We start from the raw sequence: 17400 nt of genomic DNA, 5'->3' as shown, positions 1-17400 counted from the left end.
AACTTTTAAGCTTGGACTTGGGTGTATATATTGCTTAGGACATATCCCTGGAGACTGAGCCAGGGTACCTATGTTGATGAACCTAATGAAGAAAGGGAGCTAACCATGGAATTTAGCCCCAACAACAAACCAGTCCTTGGGACTCCCCGAGCAAGAAGAGACCACCCATCTGTGGGGCTAGCAAGTTGGCCAAGCACCAGTTCTGTCACAGATGGTAGACTTACTGAGCAGCGTTCTGCAGGAACTAGACTGCAACCCTGTTGTGAAAAAGGACTATATCATCTTTCTGGTATCTCCAACAGACTTGGAACATAGTCACTTTGCAAAATGGTTATTTAAGAGAGGGAAGAAAGGACTCTTTACTACTTCATTAAAAATAGCCTAAGATTTGTGTGTGAAGGAGGCAGAGAGAGAGAAGAACATGCAGTGACCTTCTGGTCCCTACGAATAAGATTCTGCCTGCTTTACCAAGCATTGTTACCGCAGAGAGAAAAAGGATAGAAGCTAGATTATAATTAGAGGAGTTAGCAGTTAATGGTCAGGAGATAGAGGCAGTGGGGTCTAGAGAGAGTCTGACAAATCTGTAAATATAAAGGGAGGTAATAATGATTGATGATTGATTCAAGTGGAGGAAGTTATTCTATAATAGTACAATTATAGAAGAATGGTCCAAAAGGTGGCTTGGAATGATTACTTTTAGTAATTCATTTGAATATTAATGCCTGTAAGACACATAGAGAACTCTTGTAGGGGAGGTGCCTAAAGCTTATTCCTGCTGAGAACCTGTGTTACCCATCTTGCTTCACTTCTAAAGATCAGGGCATCCCACCAAGCGAAGGTCCATTTGCTGTGAGTGGGAACACCTGTCAGTAACTCATGTCCACAGCCTGTCCTCCCCTGCCCAGGCCTCGCCTGCCCCTCTGCCTGTGCACTCAGTCTCCTGTGTCAGTTACAATTAGGTCAGGTGTGTGTAGCAGAAAACCCCAAACAATAATGGATCAAACAGTATAGAATTCTATTTCTCTTTCTTTCTCCTGAGAGAAGCAAGCCTAGGGTCCTAAAAGAAGGGAGGCAGTTCAGGACTTCCAGAGTAATATGTGAAATCATCAGGCTTCCATGCTCCTTTCTTTTGCTTCACAGTTCTTAGCGTGTTTTCTTGTGGTCTAAAACAGATGTTTGCGCTCCAGCCTTCATACCCATGTTCCAAATAGCAGGGTGGATGAAGGGGAGAAGGAAGCACTTTTCCTTCTGTTTTTTAACTTTACATTTTTTCGGTTCACATTTAATGTAATTAAGGCATCAATAGGTAACATAACATTGGGTAAGGAGAAGAGATTCTAAGAGGTAGAATGGTTCTGCATATATAGAGTAATTGGGGGCCCTCTTAGCTGCTTAACCTTAATTTACCTAGGAACAAATAATAGCCATGAATTGGCACAAATAGATGTGGCTGATGGCAGCTTGAAATCAGGCAGCTGTGGGTTTAGATCTCACTCAGGAAGCACTTTTTTTCTTTTAAGGAAATTCCTAGAAGTCTCACATAACATCATTACATGTACCTTATTAACCAGAACGTAGTCACGTGGCCATGTCTAGCTGAGCAAGAAAGTCTGGGAAATGCAGTCTTTTGACTGATGGCAGTGTATAGCTCTTAGAGCTTTTGGCTTTGTGCAGATATATTTTCAGCTTTTTAATTGTTTTATTTGTTATTTTGTTTTATCTCCCTAGAAACCTACACAGTGTTGCAAGAAAAAAGAATCAGGAAAGGATTGCTTAGGGGCAGATATCCAAAGGTATAGAAAGTATCTGACTCCAACATTAGTTCCTTCAGAAAGCTATCCAGTTTCTTTTATCATTATTACAGGCATCTGGATTCTTGCTGCCATGTCAGAGAGAAAATTTGTATGTCGATTAGTTACAATTTTTTATTACTCATGCCAATTACTTTACTCTTAGTTGTCTTTGCTAATCAGACACTTTCTTTTAATGTGGTTTCTTTAAAAAAAATCACTTTTTTTTTATTATGAAAGCAATGCACTTTTACTGCATAAATTTGGAAAACGTAGACAGGAATAAAGAAAATGAAATCACCCATAATCCCATCAAGAGATTAATATATTTTGATTTATGTTTTTCATCTTTTTTCTGTGTATTTAGACATGTCTATGAGACGAACATATCATGAGCATTTTCCTGTTATTCTAAAAATGTTCATTAATTTTTCTGATTTTATTTGGATATTTTCTCTCCTCATTTTTCCTATTATAAATAACAGAGATAAACAGCCTTCTAATGAATCTCTTTGTCTCAATCTCTGATTGTTTTCTTAAAATAAATTTCTGAACATGGAATTGCTGGATCAAAAGAAACGAACATTTTTAAGGCATTTGACATAGTTTCCTGCCTCAGGAAAGACTGTTTCATTTAAACTCTTCAGCAGTGTTTGAGTGTACCTGTGGCCTGTATAGTGGGTATAAACTGCACATAATACTAGGATAAGAACATGCTAGATATGGCTTTTTTTTTTTAAGATTTTATTGGGGAATTGGGGCAGGGGAACAGACAAGTTGCTGTCCTTTTGTTCTTCAGTCTAGTTGTGGAGGACGTCGCTTCACTGGCCCATGTTGGTATTATCATTGCGCTCTTCCCGGGTAAGGTAGATTGGTCACCGGCCACTGGACAGCCACTCACTGTGGCTCTTGGCAGCTCACACTGGCTGCCGGCTGCTCATGGTAGCTTATGGCAGCCCCACTGCAGCTCCACTGCAGCCTACACTGTTGCTGGCGACTCATGGTAGCCCAGCTCCAGGTCGAGCTGTTCTTCACCATCTTAGCTGCAGAGGGCGCAGCCACTGGCCCTCATGTGGGATCCGAACCTCATGTGGGGCCCTGCTGCTAGGAGCTGGTGTCCCAAGTCAACTCTTAACCAACGCGCTACTCAGCCGGCCCTAGATAGGGCTTTTAATATACTGGCTTTACTCAGTTAAGAATGATAAAGCTATTTTTGTGTGGCTAGACTCGTTAATATGCGTAATAATAATTATGCATATATCTTTTTAATGAGAAAGTACATTGTGTATTTTTTTGTTTGTTTCATTTGTCTTGGTTTGGGGTTACAGAGCGTGTCCAGCCTTCAGCCATCAGACATATTCGTTCTTGGAGCAACATCCCTTTCATCACTGTGCCCCTCAGTCGTGCGCATGGCAAGTCCTTTGCCCACCGCAGTGAGCTGAAGCATGCCAAGAGAATTGTGGTGAAACTTGGGAGTGCCGTGGTGACCCGAGGGGATGAGTGTGGCCTGGCTCTGGGACGCCTGGCATCTATTGTTGAGCAGGTAATTGCCCAGAGGGGAAATTCTGCTAAACTAACATAAAATGGTGTTTTTAAGCTGTCAGTTCAGGTTTATCAGCTTGTACAGATATTCTTGACTTGAGTGCAATAGATTTAACCCAATCTGAAACTCCCTTTCCCAGTGAAGGTGCCAGTGGGAAATAGCACCCCAGGGCAAGCAAAAGGGGGGACGTCAACGGAGTAGAGCTGATCTCATGTAGTTTATCCTTCAGGCTTCTTAGTGATAGGGAGCTAATATATATCAGGGGCTTTTTTTGTTTTTGTTTTTAAGATTTTATTGGGGAATTGGTGGAGGGGAACAGCGCTGGGGAATCGGAGGAAGGGGAACAGACAAGTTGCTGTCCGTTTGTTCTTCAGTCTAGTTGTGGAGGATGTTGCTTCACTAGCCCAAGCTGGCACCATCATCGTGCTCTTCCCAGGCGAGGCACATCAGTCGCCAGCCTTTGGACGGCCGCTCACGGCAGCTGCCAGCTACACTTGGTAGCTTATGGCAGCCCACTGCAGCAGGGGACTGCAGCCTATGGCGTCGCCGGCGACTCACGGCAGCCCAGCTCCAGGTCGAGCTGTTGTTCAGCATCTTAGCTGTAGAGGGCAGTGTCACTGGCCCTCATATGTGGGATCCGAACCGGGGCCCTCTGGCATCCCAAGCCAGTTCTTAACCAATGCGCCACTCGGCCGGCCCTATATCAGTTATTCTTAATCCTGGCTGCACATTAAAATCATCAGAGAACCTGGAGATGCCCCAGCTTCACGCTCAGGCATTAATATATATCTTTAGGATGAGGCTCAAGCACCTGTGTTTTTAAAGTTCCTCGGGTGACTCGAATATGTAGTCAGGGTTGAGAACCCAGATGAATGTGTGTAAATATTGAACTTCTTTTTTTTATTGTTTTTCTGGGCTTTTTTTTTTTTAATTAGCCCAATAATCTCAAAATAAATATGAACTATTATTGCCAGGATTTCCCAAATGCAGATATTTAAAAGAACTGACCAGACTCCACAGACAATACCCACGTAAGGCTTTCATTTAAAGGCAAAGGATACGAGGCAGCAAGAGAGAGCGTGCAAGCAAACACTAGGGCTCTGAGAGACAGACAGGCCCCTATGCATGAGCCCCCTGGGGTCTTTATATAGAGACTGGGACCACACTCTGTCTCCAGATTGAGTTACAGGAGATCTGTGCACAGAATCTTGGCTTTGGAAGAGCTCAAAACAGCAGTTTCTCGTGGGGATTTAATGTTCCACTGGCCATGCAATCAAGCCAGGCTATCTGCAGATTATCAGTAAAGAAACTGACCTTGGGGGTTGACAATGGGAGTCTTGGACTTTAAACATCATGTCACAAATCCCACTGCCCTTATCTTTGCCAAGGGCAAGGATGAGCAAACTTTTTCTGTAAAAGGGCAGGTAGTAAATACTTTAGGCTTTTTAGGCCATATGCTCTCTGTCTCAACCACTCAGTTCTGCCACTATAGCACAAAAGCCACCTCATACAATATATAAGTGAATTAGCATGGCTATGTTCCAATAAAACTTTGTTCACAAAAACAGGTGCAGGTCATATTTGACTTATAAGCTGTAGTTTGCCAACCCCTGACTAAGAGTCAAAAACCAGATACCCAGGCAGCTTGGAGATAAAGCTAGAGCTTTTCTGTTGTAGCTGTAACTCAACTCTATCCTTTATAACCATATTTTCAGTTTTTAAAAAACAACTTTTTTAAGGAGTTGGTATTAGAAAACTGCTAACCTAAAACTTGATGACATTTTCTCCGTATATTTTCTGTACTAAGCAATTATTATTAAATCTGCTTCCCAGATTGAGTCCATCAGATCAATTCACTTTAACAAATATTTGTCAGAGGGCCACATTGTGAGGGGCTTAACGGACCTCTAACTGTGTCTCTTCCCTTGGGGAGCCAGAACTGAGACTCCCAAAACAATTAGGTGATTGTTTAAGGCAGTAAATATTCAAATGAGTGGGCCCAAATGACAGTGACTGGTGGGTCCAGGTATGGGAAAGTCAGATGAGCGTGTAGTTATTCTTGGGGTTCCGTAGGAGAGCTGGGATTCAGCCTGGGCCTTTATGACTGGTTCAGTTTGTACCAGTAGGGAGGAAATGTTCCATGCACGGCGTGAGTGGTGCCCCTGGAGTTGTGCAGCCCGATGCTTCTGGGAGAGAAGAGGCTCTGCAAGTGGATTCCAGATGGGGGATGAAGACAGGGATGAGTAGTATGGCATGCCGGTGGGCCAGGGAGGAGGTGCGCTTGAAAGTGGTGGTAGTGATCTCATCAGGGAGAATGGGAAATCAAGTGGATCATTCCAGTAGGCGGGACTTTGTAGCAAGGTAGAGGAATTGGGTTCAATCTCGAAAGCAGAGTGAAGAGTTTGCGCGAAGGAGGAACTTGATAAAAACAGGAGGGAGAGCTGGTAATGATTTGCTTAGGGCACCCATGGACTTAACGGAAGGGCTTTCTAGATCAGGGCGGTACTAATATGTAGAGTCAACTGTCTTGTCCAAGGCATCTGATCATGTTAGATGTGCTCAGGAGCCAACTTCCACCGGCCAAAGATGGGAATATCTGAACATCATAAAGATGAATTACTCCAATGAATTTAAACACATGAAATATGTTTAAATCCATGGATTTATAATGATACTTTAAAAAAACTCATTGGTCATCTTTAAGATCCGCTCAGTTGTCCACCCTACCTGAGTTTCTTGTGGAGAAAGGAAAGAGATATTACAAGTGACCTGTGGTGCGTTTTTCTTCCTCAATGTCAGGTGTCCGTGCTACAGAATCAAGGCCGAGAGATGATGCTGGTGACCAGTGGAGCTGTAGCCTTTGGCAAGCAACGCTTACGCCATGAGATCCTTCTGTCTCAGAGCGTGCGGCAGGCCCTGCACTCAGGGCAGAACCATCTGAAGGAGATGGTGAGTACTGCTCCCCCACCCCCTATTCTCACAGGGCCCCTCAGGCCTCCTTTCCTCACTCCCAACCACACCTTGTCTTGGTGTGTTACAGGCAATTCCTGTCTTGGAAGCCCGAGCCTGCGCAGCCGCCGGACAGAGTGGGCTGATGGCCTTGTATGAAGCCATGTTTACGCAGTACAGCATCTGTGCTGCCCAGGTGAGAGGCTGGCCTTTGCAAGGGGTGTGGGAGCTGCGGTTCCCATGGAGCACGGGGGTTATGAGCAGGCCTCTGGAGCCGGACTGCCAGGAGACAGTCTTGAAGTCTCTTCATCTGAAAAATGAGGAGGATATCAGTGCCTACTTCAGAGGGCTTTTGGAAGGGTTATTGATAAATTACATGACAAGCATTTAATATAGTGTCTGGTACATAGTACACCCTCAATAAGTGTTAGCTCTTATTGTTATACTAATAACTCTTAAGACAAGTGCTAACATTTCTCCTGAAGATAGAAAAGTTAAATGTGAACTTTGACTTTAGGTGGCTTGCTTCACTCTGCACCTGGTTGCCTTATATAATAGGTATCTATTAAGCATTGAAGGGAAAAAGGAATGCTGGTGGTTGGTTGGTTTTTCATTCATTCAGAAAATATTTATTGAGCGTGTGTAGGAGTCTGTTAAGCATTGGGGGTACTGCTGTGAACAAATCAGCCCTGGTTCCAATCCTCATGGAACTTAAAAATTTTTAGTGGTTACTCTTGAATGTTCTAAACCTTCTTTCTAATTATTTCTTTTTTACGTTACCAAAATTTCGAGAATAATTTTCAATTGTATTTTTAATCAACTAAATACACACTAAATAGAAAGAAACCCGTTTTTCCCCCAGGTTTGATGCTTTTTGAGGTTTTTTTGGTTTGTTTTAATGAAAGCAGCATTAAAAGTCAGTGTCCTTCAGCTACTGTTTCCGTCAATATCGATGTGAAGGAGCTCTGCCCCCTCCAGTTTCCAACAAGCATCCATCCGTGGGCCGTTCTCTCTCACCTTTGCCGCCCCCAGTGATCTTATCAATAAGAAATTTTTGCCCTTTGCACCTTATCCTGTGGTTTCTTGTTTTCTTTGCTAATCCTGCTTTGGAAACTATTTTCAATGGCTTTTAGAAATCTCCAGTAAGTTGTTTCTCAGTTTAAAGCAGCGGTTCTTAACCTTTCACAGGGGTCGCCTAGGACCATTGGGAAATACAAATTTTCAATGGTCTTAGGAACCGAGACACCGCTCCTCTATCCGTCTCCAGGCCCACATGCAAATACGCTCATATCCGAGTACCCGACGACCACTGTGAAAGGGTCGTTCGACCCCCAAAGGGGTTGCGACCCTCAGGTTGAGAACCGCTGGTTTAAAGACTTAAGTACGGCAGCTTATTTTTTCCCCATAGAAAGGAAACCGATTTGCATCTTAACAGATTGCCCTACTTCAGGCACAGATGTACTTTTGTCTCTTAGGGCTCTTGCCTCCTACCGCTTGTTTGTTAAATTGAGCAACAGGTGTTTTCACCGGACTTTTATACCTCCTGCTTGCTGCTTCTACATACATGTTTACTTTGACTGTTTGACCTTTCATCACCAGGACCAGAATCTATACATTCACCTGTTTCCTGCAGGGCTAAACTTTTCTGAAAAGGGAGTTCATGATCTGTCCTTTAAAAACGTGCCCCTCAGGGCCGGCCGAGTGGCTCAGTTGGTTAAGAGCTCGCTCAAGAGTGCAAGCCCTGAGCAACAGTGGTTCGATGCCTGGCCCAAACTGAGCTGCTGTTGAGCTGCCAGCAGGTGGCAGGATGGCTCAGCTACAAAAACAAAACGTGCCCATTCCATCTTCCCCAAACCATCAACATATTTTCTCCATCCCAGCAGCCAGGACAGGGTCTGGCATTTCAGAGGTTAATCAGTTTTTTATCGAATGAGTGAGTGAATTATTTCCTTTCGTTACCATTTTGCTTCATCACCCACATTTTTATGTCACCCAGGCTGCTGTTACCTTCTCAGCCACCATAGCCTGACCCAAGTTTGGGGTTTAGCCATTGTTACTCTGTTTCAGTACCTTCCTTCTTAACTGGCTGCCTCCATCCAACCTTTCCTACTTCAGCCTGCTCTACACCACAAGAATCCTCTTCCTTAAACGTCAGAGGGATTTCAGTGAACCATTTATTCATCAGCTTCAAGGTTTGTTTCCATTTGCCTAGTTCATTGCTATCATCCCTATTTGCCTTTCTCTGCTGCTAAACCCTGCCAAATACTTGGATTCAAGCAAGGAAGCAGAGCTGATTTCTAGCCCCCATGGCCAGCTCTCTGCTCCATGTTTCAGCAGCATAGGCTCATCCCCTCCCTGAACTCAGTTTTGTCTATTTCTTCTTCCACTTTGTGACTTATGCAGGATTCCCCTCCATAAGCCTCTCATTAATCCCACATGCTCAGATACAGTCTTTGTTAACTCCAGTAGTGGTCGGCTACAGAGCAGGAACAGCACAGCCCTACTCTGTTTGGTCTCATATACTTTTCCAAGCAGAGTAACTGATTCATTCACTCGCTCACCAGATGTTTCAGTGCCTTCCATGGCCAGACCCTGAATCAGATGCTAAGATACAGAGATATTTTACAAATTAATGGCAGTCATTACTTCCCCCAATATCCCTCTAAAGTAGATACATTAATTTTCTTATGAAAGAAATGAAATAAATTTGGTAGCTCTCTGAGGATTGAAGTATGTTTGCAAGAAGTCTTGAGCATCCTTCAATAAATCTTCCAAGTGATTCTTTTTTCCATGCCTCTAATACAACTGGATAAGCATCTCTCAGAAGCCTAAAGTTTGACTCCTCCAGCTTTAGCATCTTTTGTTTGCTGTTCCTGGGAAGTTTATTATTTTCCTCCTTCCGGTGTTTTCCATCTGTTTAATCCTTTTAGATTTTGGTGACTAATTTGGATTTCCACGATGAGCAGAAGCGAAGGAACCTCAATGGGACACTTCATGAGCTCCTTCGAATGAACATTGTCCCCATTGTCAACACAAACGATGCTGTTGTTCCCCCAGCTGAGCCCAATAGTGATCTCCAGGGGGTAAATGTGGGTAAAGTATTCCTAAGGGTTGAGCATGCTGGAAACACTAATGCCACGCTGTGCTGCATGTACTAACACCGAAGCTTGGCACTTGACAAGATGCAGAGATTGGGAGAGAAGGTGGCATCGTGAGCAGTGGTGCATACGCTCTTCTGAAGTCAGAGGGTTTCATTCAGCAGGATGAGGTGTGGTCGTGATTTAAGATGGTGCTGTGAGCATGGCTTATGTATGTCAGTGGGTAGAGGGTGCATGTTTGGAAAGGGGTGTTGCCAGTAGGCGTGGTGTTTTGCAAAAAGGGGCCTGCAGAAGCTGTCATCCACTTACTCAGGGTCATTGATTTTGCCTCCAGAGCCTAGCTAAGTGCTTATGTGAACAACTTCTTAAACTGTATAGCTCACTCACTCATGACTTTTTACCTGCATTCCAGGTTATTAGTGTTAAAGATAATGATAGCCTGGCTGCCCGTCTGGCCGTGGAAATGAAAACTGACCTCTTGATTGTTCTTTCAGATGTAGAAGGTACAAAGTAATGCCATTTCCTTTTACCCAGCCTTTGTTTTAAATACTACATGTGTGAGCACATGAGTTTCCCTCTTTGTTTGAGTCCTTCTGATCTTTTATTTAGTATGGACCATTATTTTCAGAGCCATGTGGTCTGACAAAGGATTTTTATGACTCAGAAAAAGGTGGGGGGGTATGGGAGATGCAGTCAAAATGCTGAAAGGTTGTCATTTCCAGGCACTTTCGTTTCATTTTTTATAACAGCTTTACAGAAATATAATTCACGTGCCATACCATTCACCGATTTAAAGTTTACAGTTCACTGATTTTTAGTATCTTAATACAGTTGTTCAACCCTCACCACAGTTAGAGAACATTTTTATCACCCCAACAAGAAACCCCATACCCATTAGCAGTCACTCCTCACTCCCCCACAAACTCCCCAGCACCTATGCAACCCCCAGTCTATGTTGTCTCTATTGGTTTGCCTGTTCCGGACATTTTATATAAATGGAATCATACACTAATGCTGCTTTGAACATTCACATACAACTTTTTGTGTGAACATGTTTTTATTTTACCTAGGAGTAGAATTGCTGGACCATGTGGTGTAACTCTATGTTTAAGCCTTTTAAAGAAGTGCCAGACTGCTTTCAAAACCACGAACACCATTTAGCCATGTAAACCATTTCCAGAATGGTATAAAATGCATCGTTTTACAGTCCCACTAACAATGAATGCATCAGGGCTCCAGTGTGTCTCCACATCCTTACCTCTTGTTATCTGCCTTTTTTATTATAGCCATCCTAGTGGGTGTGAAGTGACACATCATTGTGTTTTTTATCACTTTCAGTTTTTAAGGTAATTTATTTTAAATTGGAGCCACTCCTGAAAATCGAGGCTGTGTGGCCACCATGTTCTTATATGTTACTTTGTTCCTTTCTCATTCCTTATGGAGGGGCCCCTCTTGGCCTCAGTTTGACTCCGCATTCACTCTTATCACTTTCCTAAGCTGTTCCCATTTACATTTTGACCCATAAGGAATATGGTAGTTAGATCCAAAATAGGCCAAACCTACAGGATCCTCAAAGTTCCCCCATTACATTCCCAGGAGGCCAGAAAGACCTGTTTAGTTTCCAGCCCACACCCAAGGCAGGTTATCATAGCCAGACTTGTTCTCCAGTTTGCACTCCATGGTATAAGGTAAGGGCAGGGGCTGCCTAGCAGAGGCAAGGGCGGATAGAGATGGATTCATCAGTCTCCTGCCCATGTGGAAGGTCAGAGATATCATACCTCCATGTCAGTGTCTTTACCTGTAAGAAGTCTTGGTACCATGTTTATGCACTGTAAATATGAAATCTCAGGACAGTAATGGCTAATTTGGGGTAAGAGTGAGCCACCCTGGAAAAGAAGGCATTTCAGTTAATCAACAGATATTTTATTAAATTTCTACTGTGTGTAAATACCGTCCTAGGGGCTTTATAAATGTCAATTTATTCAATCCTGTAGCAACCCTGCAAAGCAGGCAGGTTAGCCCATTTATTCAGAAGAAGAAATTAAAAATTAAGTTCCCACTAGTTAAAGGGTATATCCAAAGTCACACAGATAGTACTTGGCAGAGGACAGTTTCAAATTTAACTCTTTTCACTTAAAAAACCTGCACTCTTCCCTCTCTCCTGTACTGCCTGTCAGGGTAAAGGATGTGAATATGAGAGATGAATATATAAAACCCAATTTGAACTGGACTCTAGTAAAACAGTTTTATTACAGTCACAAACACCAAAATTAATTGATGATCAGTGGGATTATGTTCTTAACTCTAATTTGTTATCCACTGAATGTTGATTTTTAGAGCAATATCAGTATTTTAAATATGCTCTTCATGGGTTTGAGAGGCTACCATAAGGGAAAATATATCAGAATGCTAGGAACCCCTTGACATCTCTGGAGAAGGTTTGGCTAGAATTGTCTAACCTTGCCCATACTGTTTATTGTCTGAAAGCAAAACAGCCTCAGCATCCAAGCCTGTGGCCTCAATGCCCAGTACCTTCTGAGAAGAGCCCATCCTAAATCCTGGGAGCTGTGGAGTGCTGGGCTGAGGTGGACAGAGGCTGCAAGAGTTTCCTTTTCTCTCTGTAATTGCTGCACGTGGTTCTACGCTGCCTTGTTCTGTACTGGACACCGATTTCCTCCCTCCTTTGACTTCCCCCACTGTCCTGGAGAGGATGTGTATACAAGGGCTATATTAAAGATTTGGAATAATGGAGGGTTCTGTGTTAGCATAAGAAAAGCAGCACTTTAAAACCAGAAGCATCACTGCCCCAAATGTCCTTCAGCCAGTCCCATTCCAGAGGCCATTCGTCCCTTAGGCTTTGACGTGACTCCATTTTCTCAAGCCCCTCTTTTCCCTTTCCAAAGCTCCAACTTGCTCAAAGTGAAGTTGTGTGGATTTTAAATCTTGGATGGTATGCATATAACATTTCACATGTCTCTTATTTTATGTCACTCTACTCCGTTATAAAAGGAACATAGGCTTTGTGGTGATAAATCCAGCCTGAATGCAAGAGTCACACGCTCTTCTGCTGACTCATCCTAACCTTCACAAGGGCTCACCATACCATGGGGCATATAAGCAAGTTACAGTGACAGTTAATGAGAGCCTGTTTCACATTTCATCCTGCTGGGAAGTAGTCACATTAAACAGTATATGCCTGCTGCATTATTTCTGCAATAGCCACTCGTCTTTTTCAGTTACATCTTTAAGGGTCAGCATCATCAGTAACAATGGCGGAGGTGAAGACAGCTTTCTGGTAGACTCTGGGCAGGGCTAATAAATTTTGTGCCAAGGATGTATGCATGCTCTGATGCTGACAAACATTCATTTAATAAGCCCGGTTATAAAAGTATGTGAGTTGAGTCCTCCTGGAGCTGTTTTTCCGTGTGGGCGGACTCCGCGGATCCCTCATTCTCTTTTCTGCTTAGAGCTGGTGGAACAGCAGCACCCACCTGGATGAGTCAGTACAGAGTGGTTGGCAGGTGCCTGGGAGGTCTTGGGGGACACTCACTTCCATTAACACAGTTTTATCGACTCTTGTTTACTTTTTAGGCCTCTTTGACAGCCCCCCAGGGTCAGATGATGCAAAGCTCATCGATATATTTTATCCCGGAGATCAGCAGTCTGTGACATTCGGAACCAAGTCGAGAGTGGGAATGGGTGGCATGGAAGCCAAGGTAAGAATCTGGTGCCTTTTTTACAGCCTGTAACAATTATAAAACCAAGGCAATATTTTATCATTTTTACTTTTGTAATTGTTTGGGGGCTAATGGTTCAGATACTAGGCATATACACTGAGATATGCACATACATATATACTGGCATAATGCATATTTTCTACCTATATTTATTCATGGCTGTATTTGTATTATTTTTATTATTATGTAAAGGGTGTGTTCATATTGTAAAGTCCTTGAGGGCACAGTGTATATATTTCGTAATTCTTAAATCCCCTGATGTTACCAGCTCAGATATTTCTTGATGAAGTCTTTAAAAAATTCTTCTGTCCCATGAATTCTTCTAAGAAGTTACACCCTCAACGTACAGCATCATATTAGCAATGGCAGAGATGAGGGCAAGCCCCATTTACAAAAGCTAAGAAAGAGTACTCAGCTTTAGACTCTGGCCAAGCACCGACTAGACACTGAGTTGAGGCACAATAAGTCACATGTAGAAGTGGTGAGTCCTGGTGTGGAGCCTTGGAGAGAAAACACACTGAACATAAAGGCAGATGGTTCATGTTTAGGCAGAACGTGCCAGTGTTGGGCGGGAAGACTACATGGGCTGAGTGTGTTATCAGAGCTTCTGAGCTGTTCTAAGACATTCTGTATGCACTTAAATTGCTCAGCATGACGTTGTTTATTATATCTCTTTGTAAGTTCAAAGTGCGGTGACTAGACCCTGCAAAGGTCTGAATCTCATCTTTGGATCCAACATCTCCCATTAGGTGAAAGCAGCCCTCTGGGCTTTGCAAGGTGGCACTTCTGTGGTTATTGCCAATGGAACCCACCCAAAGGTGTCTGGGCATGTCATCACAGACATCGTGGAGGGAAAGAAAGTTGGTACCTTCTTTTCCGAAGTAAAGCCTGCAGGTGAGTAGCTCTTCATGGAGTCCCTTGGCCTGTGGATGATAGCTAATGATACCATAGCCTTGAATGGACTGAAGGCTGAGCTCTCACTGGGAACAGGGATCACAAAATCGATGTGCTAATCTTATGAAATGTGGTATTGTTTTGAACACTGTTTTTTGGATTTTGTTTTGCTTTTGTAAAATTTAACTTGCCTAACTAGGCTTCCTGTTCTTTCTAAAATCGCTAAATTAAAGATAAAGAATATAAGCAACTATTTTCTCAAGAAACAGTTGCTAGGCCCATGCTGGATGCCAGGTACTAATAAATGCTAGAGATGCAAAGATGCAGAAGGTATGGTATGCGCTCTCAGGTGTTCACAAAGATAGAATTGCATTGTAATCTGCATTCAGAAATGCAAATACACTAAAAAATAGAAGTCAAAGTGGAATTAAAAAGAACTCTAGAAGACATAAGTTAGATGTCTACCCCAGAAATACAGACAAGTTTCTTGTGTGTGTGCCTGAGTTAATCTGGTATATTCTTTGGCCATTTTATTGGTCAGAGTGATCTCTGTCTGCCGCAAGCACACCAAGGCACCAAGTGTACAATCTGTGCATGTGATGAGCCTGTGTACGTGCTGAGATAGTGACAGGGAACTAAGCTGACAATGATCTGATGTTTGCAAATGTTCTGGCAGGCCCTACTGTTGAGCAGCAGGGAGAAATGGCCCGAGCAGGAGGAAGGATGCTGGCCACTTTGGAACCGGAGCAGGTAATAGCCCTAGCCGACAGTCTTGTTAGTCTTCAGAGTGAGTCATGCCATGAGGTTCAGTCCTTTAGTCCTTGTATTCCCCAGAGGTATCTGAGTTACAAGTCTGATTCAGATTTGCTCTGCCTTATTTCTTTTTCTAAATTTTATTTTCTTTTTTGTCCTTTGTAGGCTGAGGCCTAAGGTAGCTTTTCATCACTACGATGTTTTGATCAAAAATATGAAAATCATGAGACCAGGGAGGCTCCCTAATCCTGCCACATACTGAGCGTGGGAATTTAGGAGAATTCCTCACGCGTCCATCCGAATCACCTAAATGACCTATCAGGTGGAAGCTCGGGCGCCTGCTCTGTAGTCATCGTCCTGCCCTGTCCACAGTGGATCAGTCAGTCCAAGTAGGAGACATGATGAGGCTGGATGAAAACGCGGGCAGGCCCCGTAGAAGCTGGGGGCTGGCTTCCCAAGGATTGTTTGTAAGGGTGGATTTGAGAGTGATATATATAGGTTCCTTCTAAGGAGTACTTGGGCCTGAGAAAGGAAAAGAGAATTTAAAGTAACTCCAAGTAGAGAAAGGAAAATAAAGGAAGAGTTTAGCTTCTCTCTCTCTTAAACCACTTTTACTCCTTCATTAATCCCACACTGACTTCCACATTTCCTAATCTGGGTAGGTAAGGGTTGGGGTCTCCTCAAGCATCCAGGATTGGGTTTTTCCCTTTTGACTGAATACATTAAATAAATCAGTATCAAATAAGAAAAGCTAAGTGCAAAAACTTACCTGGGAAATGAACGATATACAGCTAGCAATATTAAATGTGTGGAGATGTGTGTCCTGCTGATTCACAGTGCTGGGCCTGTCTCATGGATAAGTTTTGTGATTCGTCATGCCCCCTCCCCCATTGCTGGGCCATGGTTTGCTAATCTTAACAATCAGGAGTGGTAAAAGAGGAAGAGCGATAAGAAGAAGTAGGGGGAGATTAGCAGTAAGAGGAAGGAAAAAACGAGAGGAGCAATGTGGGAAATGAATGATAAGAAGTAAGATGTCAGTCACTGGTGACCTTGGATTTAGGAGCAAGGCCTGGCACGCTCAGAAGAGTAGGTTTAAAAGAGCAGGTGTGCATTCTTCTTGGATTAACATGTTTGCTTGCTTGTTTAATGTTTTACCTTTCTTCCCAGAGAGCAGAGATTATCCATCATCTGGCTGATCTGTTGACGGACCAGCGTGATGAGATCCTGTTAGCCAACAAAAAAGACTTGGAGGAGGCAGAGGGTAAATACTAGGCAGTTTGGAGTCACTGCTATGGAGGGTTTTGTTTTGGTCTTTATTCTTTGTTTTACTAATAATTCTTATAGCATAGTCTACCTAAAGTCAAGGTTGTTATACAAGAAATTGTATATTTTGCATCCTGTTTATTGAGGGTTGGTGGCTAGGGTGCCGTGGGCTGTTTCAAACTTACTATCTCCAGTCCCTTTTCCAGCACAATCTCCCAAAGGAGCTGTTTCCAGTCCTCACAGGTCAAAAGCCATGGCTATTACGGCAATTTCAGGACCAAAAAGAAAAAGATTGAGGACCTCGCTATTTTAGACATTCATCTAATTGAGGCCTTTCTGTGTTGCCAGGCATTGTGCTAAGGGCTTAACAGACAGGATTTCGTTTTACCTTTACAACATAGCACCTATGAGGTAGCTACTATTTTTTCTCCCAGTTTTACAGAGGAGAAAACTGAAGCACAGAGAAGTTGTCACATGCCTGAAACCAGTGACAGATTCGGGATTCAAACCCAGAAGGACTGTGCATATAAAGTAGTTGTAGAAATAGCTTGCGCAGCCTGAATGAAAGATAGCTTATCTCTTAGTGAATTAACCAGTGTGCAGTCTGCCCAGAGTTAGCAACAGGTGCCATTGAGACATGCCCTTGAGGTGCTAATGGTAGAGTGAGTGAGATGGCTGAGCTCACTTAGCAGACAACTAAATAGGTAGAGCGTCAGATCGGCCCTCACTCTCCCTTTTCCTAATTCTCTGTCTTTTGCACCCTAAAATAATGGGGGGTTGATTTTTTTATTTTTTTTCTCTTGAATAACTGTGCCTTAAATTAAACGTCCAAATTAGTGTTGTTCCCTTTAAAGAAACCTTGCAAGGCGTAGCAACATTATTTTCATTCCTTAAAACATATGTGAGCCATTGCTGTGGAACTTCCTTTAGAGTTTACATCTGGCCTTTTGCATTTTTGCAGTATTGGAAAGTCATAAAATAAGTTTTCAGAAATGGAAGAAATATTTGATGATATCCAGTTCTTTAATTAAAAAAAATTAAGACCCACAGAGGTTAAAACTGTTGTTCAAGGTCACACAACTAGTTGTTGGCAGAACTGTGACTTCTGATCCCAGTTATGTCTCTCTGGAAATTCACGAGGATACACCATGGCTTTGTAAGAACAAAGTCCTGGGTGTACATGAGTATGGTAATCCCCTTTGACTCAGGAAGCCCATTCAGGAAATTTATCCTAAGAAAATATTTCAAGAGGAGAAAACAACTCTACCTGTAAAGATTCTTAGAGCAGTATTATCACACCGAAAACTGAAAGCAACCTAAGTGTCTAATAACTTAAGTTTGGTTAAGTGCATTAACCTGTATCAACTCAGTGA

At 42.9% G+C, this 17400-nt stretch overlaps 1 protein-coding gene across 2 annotated transcripts in view; it reads left to right on the top strand.

The window, feature by feature from the left end:
* ALDH18A1 (aldehyde dehydrogenase 18 family member A1) overlaps positions 1 to 17400 on the top strand; it is a 38256-nt gene that overhangs the window by 7723 nt on the left and 13133 nt on the right. Inside the window, exons 3-11 of one of the 2 annotated variants that reach the window (XM_019639121.1) lie at positions 3119 to 3333; positions 6133 to 6282; positions 6374 to 6478; positions 9213 to 9365; positions 9793 to 9883; positions 12972 to 13096; positions 13867 to 14011; positions 14688 to 14761; positions 15932 to 16025. In XM_019639121.1, the coding sequence (XP_019494666.1) occupies positions 3119 to 3333; positions 6133 to 6282; positions 6374 to 6478; positions 9213 to 9365; positions 9793 to 9883; positions 12972 to 13096; positions 13867 to 14011; positions 14688 to 14761; positions 15932 to 16025 (1152 nt within the window). Of the gene's footprint in view, positions 1 to 3118; positions 3334 to 6132; positions 6283 to 6373; positions 6479 to 9212; positions 9372 to 9792; positions 9884 to 12971; positions 13097 to 13866; positions 14012 to 14687; positions 14762 to 15931; positions 16026 to 17400 lie in introns of both variants that reach the window. The other variant, XM_019639119.1, reaches the window with a different exon arrangement.

Source organism: Hipposideros armiger, unplaced genomic scaffold (assembly GCF_001890085.2).
Source record: "Hipposideros armiger isolate ML-2016 unplaced genomic scaffold, ASM189008v1 scaffold_42, whole genome shotgun sequence".
NCBI classification, from domain to species: Eukaryota; Metazoa; Chordata; class Mammalia; order Chiroptera; family Hipposideridae; genus Hipposideros; species Hipposideros armiger.
The sequence above is the reverse complement of the archived record's forward strand: the minus strand, read 5'-3'. Positions and strand labels throughout refer to the sequence as shown.